At 39.1% G+C, this 17,128-nt stretch overlaps 3 protein-coding genes across 4 annotated transcripts; 1 reads left to right on the top strand and 2 right to left on the bottom strand.

Annotated features, from left to right (window-relative positions):
- Positions 1–1,217: 1,217 nt before the first annotated feature.
- Positions 1,218–3,003, top strand: LOC135580988 (heat stress transcription factor C-1b-like). Of its 2 annotated transcripts, XM_065163361.1 has the most exons (3): positions 1,218–1,652; positions 1,753–2,396; positions 2,578–3,003. In XM_065163361.1, the coding sequence occupies exons 1-2, from the start codon at positions 1,425–1,427 to the stop codon at positions 2,350–2,352; spliced, it is 828 nt and encodes a 275-aa protein (XP_065019433.1). In that variant the 5' UTR covers positions 1,218–1,424; the 3' UTR covers positions 2,353–2,396; positions 2,578–3,003. The 2 variants fall into 2 exon arrangements, with proteins under 2 accessions (XP_065019433.1, XP_065019434.1); XM_065163362.1 differs by lacking the exon at positions 2,578–3,003 and having other exon boundaries at positions 1,753–2,441.
- A 982-nt stretch (positions 3,004–3,985) lies between these two features.
- LOC135644100 (transcription repressor OFP1-like) lies at positions 3,986–5,091 on the bottom strand. Its single transcript, XM_065161546.1, has one exon. It carries the CDS (start codon positions 4,991–4,993, stop codon positions 4,049–4,051), a length of 945 nt encoding a protein of 314 aa, XP_065017618.1. The 5' UTR covers positions 4,994–5,091; the 3' UTR covers positions 3,986–4,048.
- Positions 5,092–10,210: 5,119 nt separating this feature from the next.
- LOC135646087 (protein LIKE COV 1-like) lies at positions 10,211–15,653 on the bottom strand. Its single transcript, XM_065165230.1, has 7 exons — positions 15,320–15,653; positions 14,447–14,499; positions 12,875–12,984; positions 11,683–11,850; positions 11,512–11,609; positions 10,736–10,862; positions 10,211–10,604 (listed from the first exon to the last, which is right to left on the bottom strand). The coding sequence occupies exons 1-7, from the start codon at positions 15,494–15,496 to the stop codon at positions 10,513–10,515; spliced, it is 825 nt and encodes a 274-aa protein (XP_065021302.1). The 5' UTR covers positions 15,497–15,653; the 3' UTR covers positions 10,211–10,512.
- Positions 15,654–17,128: the final 1,475 nt, after the last annotated feature.

Here is a 17,128-nt window from a genome sequence, read left to right as displayed (position 1 = left end):
GGGTAATAATGGGTTGGTCTTCATCCCCTCTCTCTCTCTCTCTCTCTCTCGGAGGCCAGTCAGTCAAAATGGTCTGTAAAAACCTTCATCCCGATCCTGAGCAGAAGTTACAAGTTTCAAGTAGGTATATAAGTAGGATGGAAGCAGACAAGCAATGGGTTGAGCTCCATATCCATTGGCTTCATCTTCTTTTTCCTTCGAGTCAGCAACAGCCAAGGATTCATGTGATGATAGCATCACCGGAGCATCGAGTTAGAAGGTGGAACCCTAAAAGAGTTAAAACCTTTACTTTTCGGAACCTTAGAGATCGGAACGAATGTTACGGATTCATGTACACTTCCATCGAATCCTTATGAGTACAGTACATGAGAGCTATCGTTTCCGGCCTCCCTTAGATCATGAGGCCTAGCCAGCTCTCGTTACTATAGATTATGAGGAAACTAATGTTACTCAAAGCTTAAGTTAGTAACATAGGAATCATATTCAACATATATCAACTTTTTCAAAAACAATACCTGATTTTTTTTAATATTTCTCACATAATTTTTCAATAATTTGTAAGTTTGACCTATGCATTAAATTTATTAGAACTAACTCACATATATGAGATAAATCACCAGTTAGACCCAAAATAATAAGCTATTAATTAATATATGTCATTCCATTTTTTTTAATGTTTAGTAATATCAATTTTCTTTTTGTCCTTTCTCAAAACATACATATTTTTCTAACAGTTTTAAAGAATACCAGTCCATAACTTGTTCATGGACCCACCCTAATCAAGTCTTTATTCATAATCAAATAGTAAAATCATCACTATATATATATATATATATATATATTCTTAAAAATAAATTTTTTTTTTGCACTCTCACTCTATGAAATATTTTGATTTGATAGTCAATTAACTACGGGTCTATAAGGTGAATCGATCTAATTATAATATTTTTACGATGCTTCAGTAATATATGCTAAAATTATAATTTAATAAAAATATTTTAAAATGATAGGTAGCTGAGGATATTCAGATATTAGGGACAAAAAAAAGAATGCCGTAAAGAATAAAATATAAAAAGTGAATTTTTTGGTGGGACCAGTACAATCCGACTGATGTTATGGAGATGGATTTGAGTCATGACCTTATGAGAGGGGAACTGTTCCTTGTCTCATGCGAGACAGGTGAACTCTATCTACCCTTGATATCCATGGAGAACATAAAGAGTAGCAGTTGGTTCTCCATCGACGACAGAGAGACTCTAAACTGCCCCTCTTCCCCATCAGTCCGGCAATCAACAGTGATTGGGCTTTTCATGGCTTTTAAGTAAGCAAGCATAGCCCAGAGACAGAGAGAGAGAGAGAGAGAGAGAGAGAGGAGGAGGAGAAGGTCTGAGAGTCTGCAGATTGAAATCATAGAGTAGATTAGGATGGAAGAGAAGAGCAGAGCTTGCACTGGAAGCCAAGAACAAGTAGCGCCATTCGTAGCAAAGACGTATGAGATGGTGGAGGATCCAAGCTCCGACTTCTTGATCCGGTGGGGGAAGAAGAACAACAGCTTTGTTGTGGTCGACCCCAACGACTTCTCGTGCTTCCTCCTCCCCTCCTTCTTCAAGCACCGCAACTTCTCCAGCTTCATCCGCCAGCTGAACACCTACGTCGCGTCGGCCGCCCTAATCTTTCCTTCGCCGCAACGCTTCCGACGTCGTCTCACGTCAAACTGATACGTGCGTGTTTCTCCGTTTGCTTTGAGTACAGGGGTTTCGGAAGGTGGATCCCGATCGATGGGAGTTCGCGCACGAGTCGTTCCTCAAAGGGCAGACTCACCTCCTCCCTCTGGTCACGAGGAGGGGGAAAAGCGAAGGCGGGTTGCATGGGAGCAGCAGCACGGACGGCGTGGAGGGGGAGGAAGAGCGGGTGTTACTGCAAGAGCTTCATAGGCTGCGGCAGGAGCAGAAGGCACTGGATGAGGAGGTCACGGTGATGAGCAGGCGACTGCAGGCCACCGAGAGGAGGCCGCAGCAACTGATGTCCTTCCTCGTTAAAGCAGCCCAGGATCCCAACCTCCTGCAAAGACTCGTGCAATCCAAGCAGCAGAAGCAGCAGGCGTCCATGAAGAAGAAGAAGATGCGTCTATCTGCTGCTCTTCCTCTTCCGAAAGATCATGGAATCTTGCTGCCCTTCGGTGAGGTTTCAGCGATGGAACCAACGACGTTTGACCCTTTAGGGATTAGCAGTTTTGATTACGGTGGTCTTTCTGTGAGATCCCAACCCGAGTGTAATCTGAGGGGGACGAGCTCAGGAGCAGCATCATCACTTGCCTTCCCGTACTCCTCGCTCGACCGAGGATTTCTCTAGCTAACCTCACGTGTTCATTTGCTGCAAAAACAAAAAAATCTATGGTTAGATCTTCCTCCTGTGCCTGAGGAAGACTTGCTTTTTTCCTATATCTTCCATCAAATTATATTAGTGTACCACTACATCGATCATTGCTGATCTTATAGAAGATGCCGTGAATCTATCTATGTAATGCGAGTCCCACAGTGTCTGATGGCGTCATTTGATCTATCCATGGGAATGCAGAGCTCGAACCCACTAAACGAAATTTCACATTTAGCCGCGGTGACTGATGGGAGGAGCGGACGCAGAGCGACGGCAGGGCTTGAAAGAGACGAAGAAGAGGAACGGGGTTCCGGGGCTTCGCTTTCAGACGAGGGGAGGAGGCGGCGGCGGCTGTGGCGGGCGGAAGAAAAGGGTGGCACGGGACGCGCGGCAGTCCGAGAGAGGCCAGGAGGAAGACTGGGAGCACGGGACCGTTGACCGAAGAGTAATAATAATACTTCACTTACCCGTTCACACCACACCCTACATTGAACCTTCGACTTCTTGCCGGTCCGCTCACGCCGTTGTTGCTATTGCTGCTGGAGAGAAGGAAAAGGGCCGGTCTTGTGCTGTGGGGCCCTGTGAGAGTAAGAGTGCGTATAGTGTTTATTAATTACTCCGATCATAAAATAGAGAGTTTTTTTTTTCATTTTTTTATTCAAAGATAAGTAAAGAAAATAAGATTTTAACTTAAAAAAATAAAAAACATGTATTACATCTGTCTTCACTCAAACCCTGAGATCTGAGACCTATCACTTTGTAACACCCCTGATTAGTCCCATATTGAAAGTGGATAAGATTAAGATTGACTTATAAGGGTCTGATGAGTGTACTACTATTAACTTCAGCTTAAGAGGGGGCTCGAGTAGAAAAGGGTGTGGAGCTACCACTGGGTTACGCCTCACATGCATTATGCTAGGGTCTGATCCAGATTATGTTGGGGCTTGACGTCCTTTTAATTCATTTTATTGAGATTGATGAGTGGATAATTAATAATATAACATCATTATTTCTTAAACAGACTGAACTGCAAAAGAATACTTTATTTAATAATATTAATAATAATAATAATTCATAGGAGAAATACCTGACGGTCTTTGATGGCTCACGAAGCTGCGGCCGCCTCTCCCGTGAAGCCTCCCCAAAACCATGTGTCGCATCCACGGGATCCGCAATTCCGCCCCGTCTGCGTGAATCCCGTTGCCAATCTTCCCGCACCAGCAGCTGTTTTCTCCCATGCCATGCCATGCCATGCGAGTCCAAAACACTCTTGACGCCATCCCACCAGGCCACAAGAAATAACAACTCCCACAGCAGCACGAGGACGATGCGCCTTGCATGTCCAGCCAAGCAAGAGAGAGAGAGAGAGAGAGGGGTATCTTCTGGTTGCTCAATGCCATTGTTTCAGCAGATAAGAGCAGATCCAACCACGTCTGATGTGTCGATGTCTTATTAACCTTTAGCTGACTTGGGTGTGTGTTGATTAGCATATGGAGTTTGATGGATCTGTTCATTTCTTTGGATATTTCTCGTACCATAAGAACATAGATGTGATTGCTACGCCAACTCTTTCGAACAGAACCGCAACAAAAAATTTCAATAACAGACATCGAAGAACAATGGCAGAGATGTTTATCGATCGATCTGCAGCCTTGCCGGAACATCACCAACATTACATGTATTGCTCAGCCAACATCGCGTCCCATACGTCGACAAACGCCTCTAGGATCACAGGGTGGTGGAGAGGTGAATTCAAGGAAAGGTAGGAGTGGAGGAGGTCCTCCATGTCGCTTGCGCCGCTCATCCCCCGCTCCACGATCATCTCCACCATCGAGCTCCGGAAGTCCATGTATGGATCTCTGGAGTTCTTCACGACGGCAAATCCGGCCTTCGTCTCCGTCGAGGAACTGCGGGCCGTTAATGGCCATGGCTTACTGCTTCCGCGGTCGCCTCTTCTTGGTGGGCGTCGGGTGGACTTGAAGCTCTCGCTCCTTCTCTTCTTCTTCTTCTTCGTCGTCGTCGTCGCCTTGTTCCTCGTCCCCCTGTTGCTGCAGTAGAATTCGGATGAGTCCGAGGAGAAGCTCTTCGACGACAACAGAGTGCCTGACCCTTCCTCTTCTTCGTCATCATCGCTGAAGAGACCAAGCTCGTCGTTGCAATCCAACGAAGAAGAGCTGCTAAATCCATCACCAGTCGGCAGCAGCTTCCTCGTTTCGGTTCGTCTACTGCTTCCCTTCGTCCCATGAGCTTTCTGCTTTCCGTCTTTGTCGCGAGAGCAGTAATACCAGTTCCTCATGGGAGAAGACGGTGACGCGGGAGGGCACTTCCTCCCCTCTCTTGCTCCGGTATCGTAAAGATCTCCGTTCTCGGTCACTCTCCTCTCCTTCTTCTTGGCCTTCATCTCCATGGATACCTGCACGACGGGAGCGATGCGATGCGTGCAGCGGCGGCTGTAGGAGCGGCACCGGGCGCAGGACTCTGGCTCTTGGCGTGGAGGAGCGTCGGTTGAGAGCTTGATTAGATCGGAAGCAGTTGTGGTCGCCGTGGTGGTGCAAGAGGAACGGAGAAGAGCCCGAGCGAAGCGATGCTTCAGACCCGGATTGCCTGCCTTGCTCATCGCTCGGCTCTTCGTGTCACTTCCCGCCGCTCTCCTCCTTCCTGCCCCTTCGATGGAATAGAAAGGAAGAGGGGGGAAAGGCCGGTATATAGCTGAATCTTTGGAGGTGGACTGTGTCACTCGTGACTCGGTCACTCATTAGCTCACGAACTCTTTCACAGGTCATAGACTTTTTGGTGAGAGTAATATTGGTTTGTAATGACACTGAAGTCATCATTAGTCCTATGTACGACGACAACTGAGCCACATCAACAACCATTTCGCCACCAATCTTATAACTTGCATTGCAGCAAAAATGTATATAAAGATTTTAATGTGTATTTATCTCATTGACCTCCAGAAATAAGTAGGTTAATCATAATTAGTTAAAGTTAATATCTGAATGTTTTTATTATCATAATAAGGTTTCGAAGAATATTAATGTTATTTAGAGAAATAACTAATGATCAAATGATAAGCAACCGGCGAATAATTAACCACAACGATATACATTAATTAAAAATAAGAAAATACAATAAATATTTTACAATTTTATCTTAAAAAGCAAAAAGCAAATAAAGCATTGGCACAGTATCCTCAACCTCTGTTTTCAATTTATGTGGGTCTCCACCGAGAGATTGAAGACAAATCACAGAGATCTGCCTTTCTGTCGTCTTTATCGCGATGGTACGAAGCAAGTAGCAGTGCCTTTGTCTTGCCCCATGGCCCGTAGCCCTGTTAAGAGAGCAAAACAAAGCTAAAGGTGAGCCACTGCATGCCTGTGTAGTCACACTCTGTTCGATTCTCATAACAGGTTAACGCCCCAAAAGAGATCAAGCTGGAGCACGGGAAAGAAATGCCAAATCTTCCTCTCCATTACATGACGAAATGATTCGATGTTACACGAGGAAGCAATCACATTGTTTGACTGAAGTGGTGGAGAAAAGCTTGGGGAGACGGGGGTGGGGGAAGCTGCCTCTGCTATTGGCTTGTGATATGGCTACTTGTGTCACAGGCACATTGGTTCGCCAGCTTGTGAGCAACTCTGGTGTATGACGTTGTCATCTCAGGTGGTCCATCCCCAATGGTACGGAGTTGACAGGCGGGCATGGGTGACTGGATGCTGAGGTCACACACAATAAGGCGCGTCTACTGGAAAAGCATTTGCCACGAAGACCTGCAGTCTAAGAGTCAAGAAGCTTTTGTTATATGACGAGTCATCTGGACCCGATTGGGTATTGAGCCCATCAACCCTCAGATCACTGGATTACTAATGAAATTACTGTATCAACTTATTGGATCATAAGTTCAAGGACAAATAATTTTAAACATATATATATCATAAATCATTCTAACTTAAAACAAATATGTTTGAAAATAATTTAATTTTATGCCAAAAAAATAATCATAAAAAATATGTATTTATTAAGATAATTAATGAAAATATATAAAAAGAAAAAAAAATTAAACATAGCTTTAATTGACTTAGAGAAAATCTATAATAAGATTCCTAGAGATTTATTATGATGGATTTTAGAAAAGAAATATGTATTCACTAATTATATTGATGTTATTAAAGATATGTATGATAATATAACTATTAGTGTTATAAGAATGTATATAGTGAATTTTCTATTAGCATAAGATTATATCAAAGATCCATATTAAGTTCCTATGTTTTCATATTGATAATAGATAAACTTACTAGTCAATTCGTGTATATTATTTACTAATGACATTATCTTATTTGATAAAAGTCTAAATGAAATTAATTATAAACTTAATTATAGAGGCTAGCCTTAGAAACTAAGATTTTTAGATTAAGTATGATTAAAACTCATAGAATAATATATAAAATATAATTTTAATAATTATAGAAATAGGCATGAGAATATAATTAGTTAGATGGATAAGAACTCCATTTAAGTAAAAGTTTTAAGTATATTGGATCAACTATTCAGCAAGATTGAGAGATTAATGAGGGTATTAGTTATAGAATATAAATAGAATAGTTAAAATAACGAAGGATATAGTCTTGCATAATCATCAAAGGTAATTAAAAAAATTATAAAATAATTGTAAGACCAACAATACTTAATGAATCTAAGTGTTGGACAATTAACAAACAACATATACAAAAGGTTTGTATTGTCGAGATAAGAGTGTTGAGATGGATGTGTAGAATTATCATGAAAGATAGAAAAAAATATTGACTTGTGAACAACTAAGTATTGTTTCAATAAAAGATAAGATGAGATAAAATCATTTAAAATGGTACGGACTTATGCTTAGGAGACATTCAAATGCGATAGTCTAAAGAGATGAAATCATTAATGTTGATAGAAAATTTAAAAATACCTTAATGGAAACTATAAATAAAAATTTAGATTCTTTGAATTTAACTACATATAACTTTTCACAAATCTCAATGGTGATAAAAGATCTATGTAGCCAACCACAAGTAATTGAAACTTACAGTTTTTTTATTGTTGTTGTATATACGAATATAATTTTTTTTTAAGTGATAAAGGATGAGGACGAGATTCAATTCCAAGATCTTACTGTTAAGAATCAAAATCTTCTAATATAGCTGACCTCCTAAAATTTGTCACATTGAGTCGGGTATAATGAATTCACAATTAAGATTTTATTATCATCTACGGTGTCTACGTCAAATGGACACCATGTGGGGTTAGTAAATGTGATCATGCTCATTCACATACTCAACATAAGAATAATCAAACTGAGTTAAAAGACCCCCCAAATCATGAAAAGGAGAAAGAAAAACTAGAATTTGATATTGAGATATTGATTAAATGAAAGTCTAAGGTCAAACGAATGCCATTGACAAAGTTCCAATGATACATGAATGTTATACACATTCACATCATGTTTATTAATCATAAACACGATATCAAAAGTATCAATGTAACAAAGAGGCAAAAGCATCAATGTAACAAAGTACCAAAGTATAAAAGTATCAAACATAATAATTAAAATATCATATCTAGTGGTGGTATAACAAATCTATTTATAGGATTCAAAACCATTTCCTATAACTTTACATCTAAAACATTGGTTAATAATGGTGTATCATATCCAGTTCAAAATCGCATCCGATATATTTTAACAAACAGAACATTGGTCTGATGATAACATACCAAATCTACTTAACAAAGGTCGGTCGAAACCTCATTCAATAAACTTTTAAACACATAAAATATTGACATAATGGTGATGTAGCAAACCCATCGAAAAACTAAGGATTTAAAATCTCATCCAGCATATTTTTATACCTAAAATATTGATCTCAAGTTGAGATTTTAAAACTTTCTCCAAGACAATACAGCTAAACTATTGATCTAATAATGAGTACTAGACCCAACTTACAAAGGTTGAGGATTCAGGATCTTATTTGATAAATTTTTCAAAGATGTCAAAATCTTCACCATTGATAGCAAGGTCTAAAGATCAAATCTCATCTTCAACGATCACGAACTGAAAGAAAAAAAGAATCCAAAGACAGCAACTTGCACATATCATACATAATACAGATAAGTAGATATCACAAGGCTTAAGATCTTCATGGTGTCATTTTGGTTAAAACAATCGTACTATATATATATCAAATGAAAAAAGGCAAGTTCATCTGCCCTAATTGTGACCATAGATGTATCTCATACTATTGTGTTTTTCCTTGTCCAACACCTGCTAAGGGATCAATAATACCTTTAAAAAGTTCCTTTCAGTGGGTTTAGGTGTGCAGCAAACCACTAAATTTATCCTGTTATTCAGCTTTCATGTAAGCACACAAATGAGAGTTCATAAATAAGAATTCAAATATACTTTTATGCATATTCTATATTTACAAGTAAACCATCGACTAACAGTGTTATGTTTAAGCTTAAAAATGCTTACTCTTCGAGGGTTGCAGCAGACAAAGCGCACGCGATCGAGGGCGGGAGAAGACAAGCTGCGGTCGAAGAAATGAACGTGTCATACTCGTCGGAGAAATGGATTAGCCAGGGAAATTTAGGGACTGAAAGGGAAGAGAAAGGCATTAGACTTAAACATGTACATCTACATTTGAGTTCAAGCTCGACAAAAGAAGCATACATCTCTATTGAAATAGTTACAAGAACGATTATATGATCACCAAAATCTAAAAAAAGGGGTACTCCTATGAATCATTAACTGCGCCAACATACCTCCAGAGAACTAATATTAGAACAAGTGACAAGCACACATGGATTCTTCACCACAAGTATGATTAAAATTCACTCACAACAATGCAAATTTCGAAAGAGGTCTTTATTCTCTAAACCTTACAACCCGAATGGATTCACGATACCACCAGAAGATAAATGCAATGTCTAGTATGATCCTCCACGTCCATCGGAAACCATCAATTGCAAAAGTTCAAACGGAGTGGGAGATCAATACACTATAATTCATTAGAATCAAGTTTTATTCTCTGCCTTTCAACAGAGTACTTCCAAGATCCGGCCAAAGCTCAGGATTCTATGGAGATCTACACCTCAACAGTATATACATACCTAAATGCACTACTATACCATCCAAGAGAGAGAAATGGAGCGAATCATACCATGATTACGGGGCCGAGGAACTGGTAGAGTTGGGGTTTGGGCTCGGAGTTCACGCCGATGAGGATGAGGAGGGATGAAGCCGTAGTGGGTGATCGCCAAGGCCTTCTGCATCGTCGAGGTGCTCCACTCATTGAGGCACTTGGCCATCGACGCTCTTCTGAGACCTTCCCTCTGAGACCTTCCCTCTTTCTGAGACCTTCCCTCTGAGACCTTCCCTCTGAGGCCATCGTCGAGGTGCTCCTCTGAGACCTTCCCTCTTTCTTGTTGAGAGAAACCCTGGGAGCCATGGATCTCTCCGCGACCGACCCGCTTTTTCTTTCGCCCATCACTCAAACCCCTGCAGGGTCTATCAAGGAACGACTCGCGCGTGCGATCACCGCACCAACACGAGACGGCCCAATAATGGCCCATACAATTAACAGGTATACTTCCATTATTATATTTTATTTATTTGTATGATTCAACAATATTTTTTACTTCGTTCCTCTCTTCCTCTCGATTCAGCCTGTTTAGGAAAGTATGCTTCATTACTTTCTATTTCTTCCTCTTTTATCATATACGTTCGAACTTTTCTTTAACCCGTCCGGAAAAAAATAATGCAATGGCCGAAGAAGAATCAAAGATAGATGACTAACTAAAGAAAATATGATTATACCAAAAATACTTGTACGATCCATAATGCGGGAACTATATATTACCTAACAATTACAACACGATGAGGAACTTAAAAGAGTAAAATATGGAACATCAGCATGTAGAATACTACCAAATTTCTTATAACCTATTTACAAGACAGATATATAAACCGAGTCAAAAGGAGGACGACGCTAAGAGGCATCCAAAGTTGCCAGCCCACTCAGAAAAATGGGAGAAAAGTCTTCCACAGCCTAAAGCCTTGAGAAATCATACCCTGCATGTATCTGATATCTCAAACTAAGGGTAGGTTCTGGTTCTCTCAGGTACTGTATGCGGATCCAGTGTTGAGAGAATCTGAGGCATTGACATACCCCCAGAAACAACAATCTCTGCAATTAAAGATAAACTCAAGATTCATAAAAAAGCATATACTGAAAATTAATTGACTAATATTGTAGTTTTCTTTCAGGATAGTTGACATAGGCAAAGTGCATCAAACAACATGAGGATAGCAACCTACCGATTCCTTCCCGAACAGAGAGATTTGGTCTAATAACATCATTTGAGTTGACCAGAAAGATGTCACCGATGTAAAGATGGTTGGTTGGAACGTAGACGCAGAAGAGTTCATCCTCACCAGAATAACTCTGTTATAAAATCAAGTGACATACTAAACATGAGACCATAGACAAGTAACAATAGCAGAATTTCAAAATATAGAAAGCACAACATGATCACAAATAGTGTCTAGTTAGTCCTAGACACTAGGCCGAAAAATATGTGCAAATGGATGCTTGATGCTTGTGTGAAGACATAAGAATTATTTACTTTTTTTTAATTACTTGATCTCCATTGATAGTATAGATTGTGATCTTATATAGCAGTCAGCGTTTGGCATGTAGTGCCGCCATATTACCAAACATCGACTTCATAATCTTCTGCATTTGGATCCATCCCCCAAAACAGAACTTATCTAAATTATATTATTTCAAGAACACAAAAGAGGCTCATGGAACCAATCAGATCACAGAAATTGCAGCTACCTAGAGTTGAAGACTTGAATCTTCAGTGTGTCCAAAAACATTTTTGCAGCTTCCAGGTTTTCCTTAGCTTTTTAAGGATGAACTGAAAGTGCATGTAATAAGCAATATTTCCTCTAAAGCGTAACATGGCAGATACCAGTGCATTAACAAAATGCTTAAGCACATAAACATGAACTTGTGCTACAAAAACAAGCATGAATTATTATGCAACACATAATACCACCAACAGTTAATTATAATAGATGATTAGGACCTGAAGAATGACAGTGGAAGTGATGAATCCAAATGCATATTCGCCAACCCGAGGGTGCCTAATAATCACAACTTCCTTGAAGGCTTGTTTATTCTGGTCTGTATTGAAAAGAGAAAAAAAATCAGTGATGTATAAATAGGTTAAAAGATAAAGCAATTAGAGAACATTTACCAGGTGACACAGCAGAGCTAATTTGCTTGGAGGCATTGTAGATGTGACGTACAAATGGCATCCGCTTGATAAACCATTCACCAAGATTGAGGACAGATGTCCCAAGCCAGGATGACATGAACACTCCAACCAAGAAGATGAACAATATGGAAGTTACAAAGCCGAGTCCTGTGAAAGCAAGGATTCAACTATTCAACATACAAGCATGGAAGAAATGGCAAACAAATTAAAAGGATCAACTGCAAAACCTTTTCTTTTGACTTGGGTATCTTACACCATGTTTGCTCCAAAATCAGTAAAAACCACGTGCTACTAAAATGATAATATCTCAAGCAGAAGAAATGACGAATCAAGAAATGATCACATATGGACTAGGGTGCATGTGCATTTCTTGAGTGCACACGATTAGTGAAGAATGTGTGCCTGCCAAGGCATGCAGATGAACATACAGATGGACACCTAAATACATCTGATGCAAGCATAAAAAATAAAGACAAAAGTGAGCCATGAAAGAAGCAAAAAAACTGATATATTGCTCTGTCTCGCCAAAATAAGACGAATGACCCAGCAGCCGGAATAAAAATCATGCCAATCTACATAAAAACAGAACTAGAATAATAGCTCCTATTCTTTTCAGATGTATTAATTATGTAATATAAATCTTCAAACTTGTACATCTGTGATGCATCAGAGAGCAAACCCAAAGCCTTGTAATACAGTTTCCATATACAAGCCTTTGGATACAATTAAATGTGCGATCAGCATAGGAACATAAAGATAGCTTGAGCAATTAAAAGTCGACTACCTTAGTCATCAGATTTTCCAATGAAAAATAGTGAATTGCAATTAAACGTGAACAACAATGTTAGCCGTTGGTTTTGCAGCATAACGGATGAAGCTAAACAAAGGCTTTAACATGGAAGGTCCAAAAATGCTCTAATAATATTGCTATTATGAAAAAATTAAATAGATACAGCTTAAAAAGAAAGCCAATAAAGGAAAAATCAACAATGACAGTGTGGAAACATATACTTTCAAACAGAAACTAGTTACAGAAAAATCAACTATAATAGTCAAGAAAGCATAGCCAACACTTACCTTTTGAAGAAAACACTTCTATGTAATAAATCTAATGCATTTTTAGAATGTCTCTTGAACTACAAAGGAAAATTAAAAAGAAAAATGTGCATACCAAATATGTTTATCCCAAGCTGAGCAAAGATTGGAGAAAAGAATCCATCAACAAAACGAATAAACCACCAGGTGATATAGAAGGTGATCGCAATTGGAAAAAGAATCACACTGCAAAATGCAGAAAAAGGAACATACACCAGTAGTTAATAAGATTAGACCTACATACAGCTGACAGCTCATGGTGACTTATTAAAAGTACCCAAAAAACAAAGAAATGTGATGCCTTACGTAGACCAGAAACAAATAAGAAATGTGATGCTGTCTAACCAAGGCTATTAGAACATGCTGATATCGAGGAATCGCCAAAGACAACTCTACAACATGTACGTTGTTTCTGTCAACTGCTTTAATAGTCATCAAATTGTATGAATCAGAAGAAAACTAAAAATGACTGGAAGTTCAAACTTATTTTGTTCTTCTGATTCTCCAAGAACAGTAGAGCAATCCCTGAGCTAAGCAACCATAAAGTTTTATTCCAGTCATCCCTAGTCTGGCATATTGACAAACAACAAAGCAGTTGTGGATATCTAAAAGCAGAACTCAAGGACCTGAATTGACACTTCCAGCAAACACAAAACTGTTTGCTTGGTATCTTTCAACATCAAATTTTATTCTTAGTAACCTTGTAAAAGTCATTAAAACTCTTGTGTGGTCTCATATTTTTCACTCATATCAGTCGGTACAGGGTGTTTATGATTTGCAATATTGGTTGATTCTGATACCACATTGCCGATCCATACTGGCTTCATCTAAGGCCAAATTAATTTTTTAATTTCTCAATTTCTAAAGTTAGAAATTGCAAGCATTGATCAAACTATATCCAAGTGGATTGATTATAGGAGCATAGATACCTAAAAAGAGTGGAGACGAGTTCACTCATACACTAAAGGAAAAAAGTGCCTTCCCGATAAGATATAGATGATGGGAAATCCAGTTTCTGTTGCCATTTGACCAATTATATCTGATAATAGCCTTAAACTGAAAAAAGGAAAGAATAGAAGCATAACAAAGAAAATAAGAAGTGAAATGTTAAGTCAAAGGAGAGACAATGCCTTTGACTGAGAGTGAAACTGAGGAGACGCTACCACTATTGTGTTTGTTATTTGTTGCAACTATTGAATTTATCATTTACCACCATGCAACTATCGAATTTATCATCTACCAACATCATTGCACTATATAACAGCAGTCAACACCAATGCTGCAAGGCCATAAAGAGATGAAGGAAAAGGCTAAAAAGAAGCTTCCATTCTCTTACATTATATAATATTAACAAAAGGAACAAGTGAAACCAAAAGAGAAATTAATTGATTGCTGCCCTTGTGACTGGGTTACAGTGACCATTGGAGGTCCATAGTACCATGAGTAATGGCTATTAGAAACCTTACCAGGCCATTCCCTAGGTTCTTCATATAAGTTTGTCAATATTTTTGAACTGAAACCACATTGGACAAGGAAAAATGGCTAATCAAGGAACTCCAAAGCACAATGCCCTAGCAAGATGCCTGGAAATTAAAATTAAAAAAAGGTAAAATATAAATCATGCTCAACACTGCTGAGAGAAGCTTACCACCCAGTCATGAACTTTTTTGAAACCCAACTACGGATGACTTTATAGCATGCCTGCAATCAAAGAAGTGGATAAGTTATCGAGACCACTTCTTCACAAAAGCAGCATCAATAAGCATAAAATCTAACACACATCAATGCAACCTTTGACAAGATTTTCAAAATAACAGAAGCAAGCGCGTTAAAGTAAAGCCACATATCCTCTTTCCAGCATTTAACTAAAGTATCATGCTTTGCAAAACATAGGCCAATGCGTCCATATATACAGACATAGGGAGTCATGATCTCTACATTGAAGACTTTGATTGTGAGTGCACGAATGTGGCGTAAGGATGAAGACTATATGTCATAGTGACATAGCATGGGAAAGAATACCAAGGGATTTAGGCACATCAATGTACAAGGTATCTCAATCAATTAAATGGCCCAAACTAATTAAAGAAGCTAGCTACATGCTGCACTTAAACTTGAGTTGCCGTAGCAAACAAGATGTATAATCAACATATTTCTTTGCAGATAAATGGCCACGGCAAGCAAATAGCAGAAGAAAAAGAAATTTTCTGCAATGATGAGTCCTTGGTGCGCAATAAAACCAAATTTGAGGAGCTGCGAATATCCATTTCAAGTTCAAGCCTAATTAGGTCAAATAAACAGCATCACTTTCCAGGCGACTGGTCGACTCACGAACGAACCCTGGCGACCAGGAAGCCAAACCCAGGCTTAAATCCGTCAACATCGACATGGCAGAAGCTAAATTGCTTCCAATCACCACAGAAATGAAGGGGGAGTAAACGTGAAACTAAATCGAAAAGGGAGAAGAACAAATCGAAGAGAAACGCGACGAGGGACGAAGAGATCGCGGTGGGTAGGTCACCTCTCGACCGGAGTGGGAGGTGGGATGGGGATGGTGGTGGTGGTGGTGGGCAGGGGAGGCAGAGGAGGAGGAGGCCCTGGAATCGGGGTCGTCGGCGGCGGTGGCGACGGGGATGAGCAGCTCGCGATCCCTTTCCCTGTTCCCCATCGGGCTCGACGACTTCACGTCGCCCATCATCGGCTCTCTTATTCCGGGAAGGGAAATAGAAATCCGTTTACTTTCCGAAGACGCTCGACGAAGCGCTCGAGCATACCAAATGGGAAGGGGAAAGGGCTGGCAGGAGGCGTCACCAAGGTGGGGAAGAAATATAATGGACGCCACCCATTAACGACACCCTCGACGGCACCACTGTCGGTGCGGCTCACGGTCGTGGTGTAGATTGATTCGATGGACGGTCGTGATCTACTGGGTTTCTTCTACGCGTTCGTTTCTTGGGTTCGGATAAAGGGCATTTCCCAACGTTATGATGGCGGCAGCGTCTTATGCCAGATGAACGGCTAGATTTAGACTGGCCTCTTGATCTCGATGAGATATCGAGATCACGAAGTTGGGCCCATTGGACGGCTGAGATGGAGTAGGGAATAAAAATCGTCGTCTGAACCAAGAATATGTCGAATCTTGCGATATCGTGTGGTTTTAGGAAGCATCAACAAAGTCATCTTTTGATGTTTAAATTAGCTTAAGAACTATAGTGTCGATAAAATCCTAAAAAATAAAATAAAATCGAAAGCAATGAATGTGAGTTATTATTATTATTATTATTATTATTTTAAAATACACTTAAGGAAACCTTTTTTAGTGTTGCTTTGGGGCTATTAATGTGATATTTCTCATCTTAAGTAGAATTGTGCTATGTTAAAATAAATATAGTTTGAGATATGATGTGATGTTAGGATGTGATATTAAGTTATTGGTTAATTTATACCAAAGTATGGATCATGTAATACTGAAGTGTTGGATAGTTGACTTGAGTTTATCGTGTGATGGCAAAAGATGTTTAAATTTTTTAAATATTTAAATAAATATATTTATGGATAGTTTTCTAGAAAATATTCTTTTGTTCTTTTTCAAACAGTACATATAATTAAAAAAAAACTCAAATTATCTCTTAATTTTTTTGTTTATTATAATATTTTGATTTGTTACGATGTGTTTGCTACCACAATAAAAGCACCGTAAAATCTATTTGAAAAATATTATAAATGATATTAATCTCAATTAAATCAATTGAAAACTTAAAAATATAATATTATGATGTTCTATGAGCAATGACAATCAAAGAGGTATGATATGATATCATTTATAGTAATTTTTTAATAATATTTATAGTATTTTTAGTATGTCAATAAAATATCATAAATATTATTAAAAATATAAACAAGCTAAAAGAAATAACGGAAAATTTTTTTTGAGGGATATTTTAGATATTTTTAAATTAAGAGTATTATTTTAAAAAAATAAGAGAGTATCGTTTTGAGATATATTTAATATATACATATATATATATATATATATTATACAATTGAAAATAATTTTGGAGTGGATATTTACGTGACATTAAAATGGTTGCTTGTGACGCTGCAGTTCGTACGTCGAACGCGTGGGTCCCATTGCCACCGTGTCGCCACCATGCGTTGATGCGATGCTTTGGTCCCGTTTGATCTCACCACCGTTGATGTGATGGGATGGTCCCTCGCCAAGCCCTACGAAGCCCCGGCGTTTGGACCAACGGAGCGTGCCTCTCTAGAAAGCCCAAGGGCCGCGGTGGATGCCGCGTGCCGATGCCGTTGACTTTTGCTTGCACTCGTC

This window comes from Musa acuminata, chromosome BXJ3-8 (genome assembly GCF_036884655.1).
Source record: "Musa acuminata AAA Group cultivar baxijiao chromosome BXJ3-8, Cavendish_Baxijiao_AAA, whole genome shotgun sequence".
Taxonomy (NCBI): domain Eukaryota; kingdom Viridiplantae; phylum Streptophyta; class Magnoliopsida; order Zingiberales; family Musaceae; genus Musa; species Musa acuminata.
This window is presented reverse-complemented; position numbering and strand designations above follow the sequence as displayed.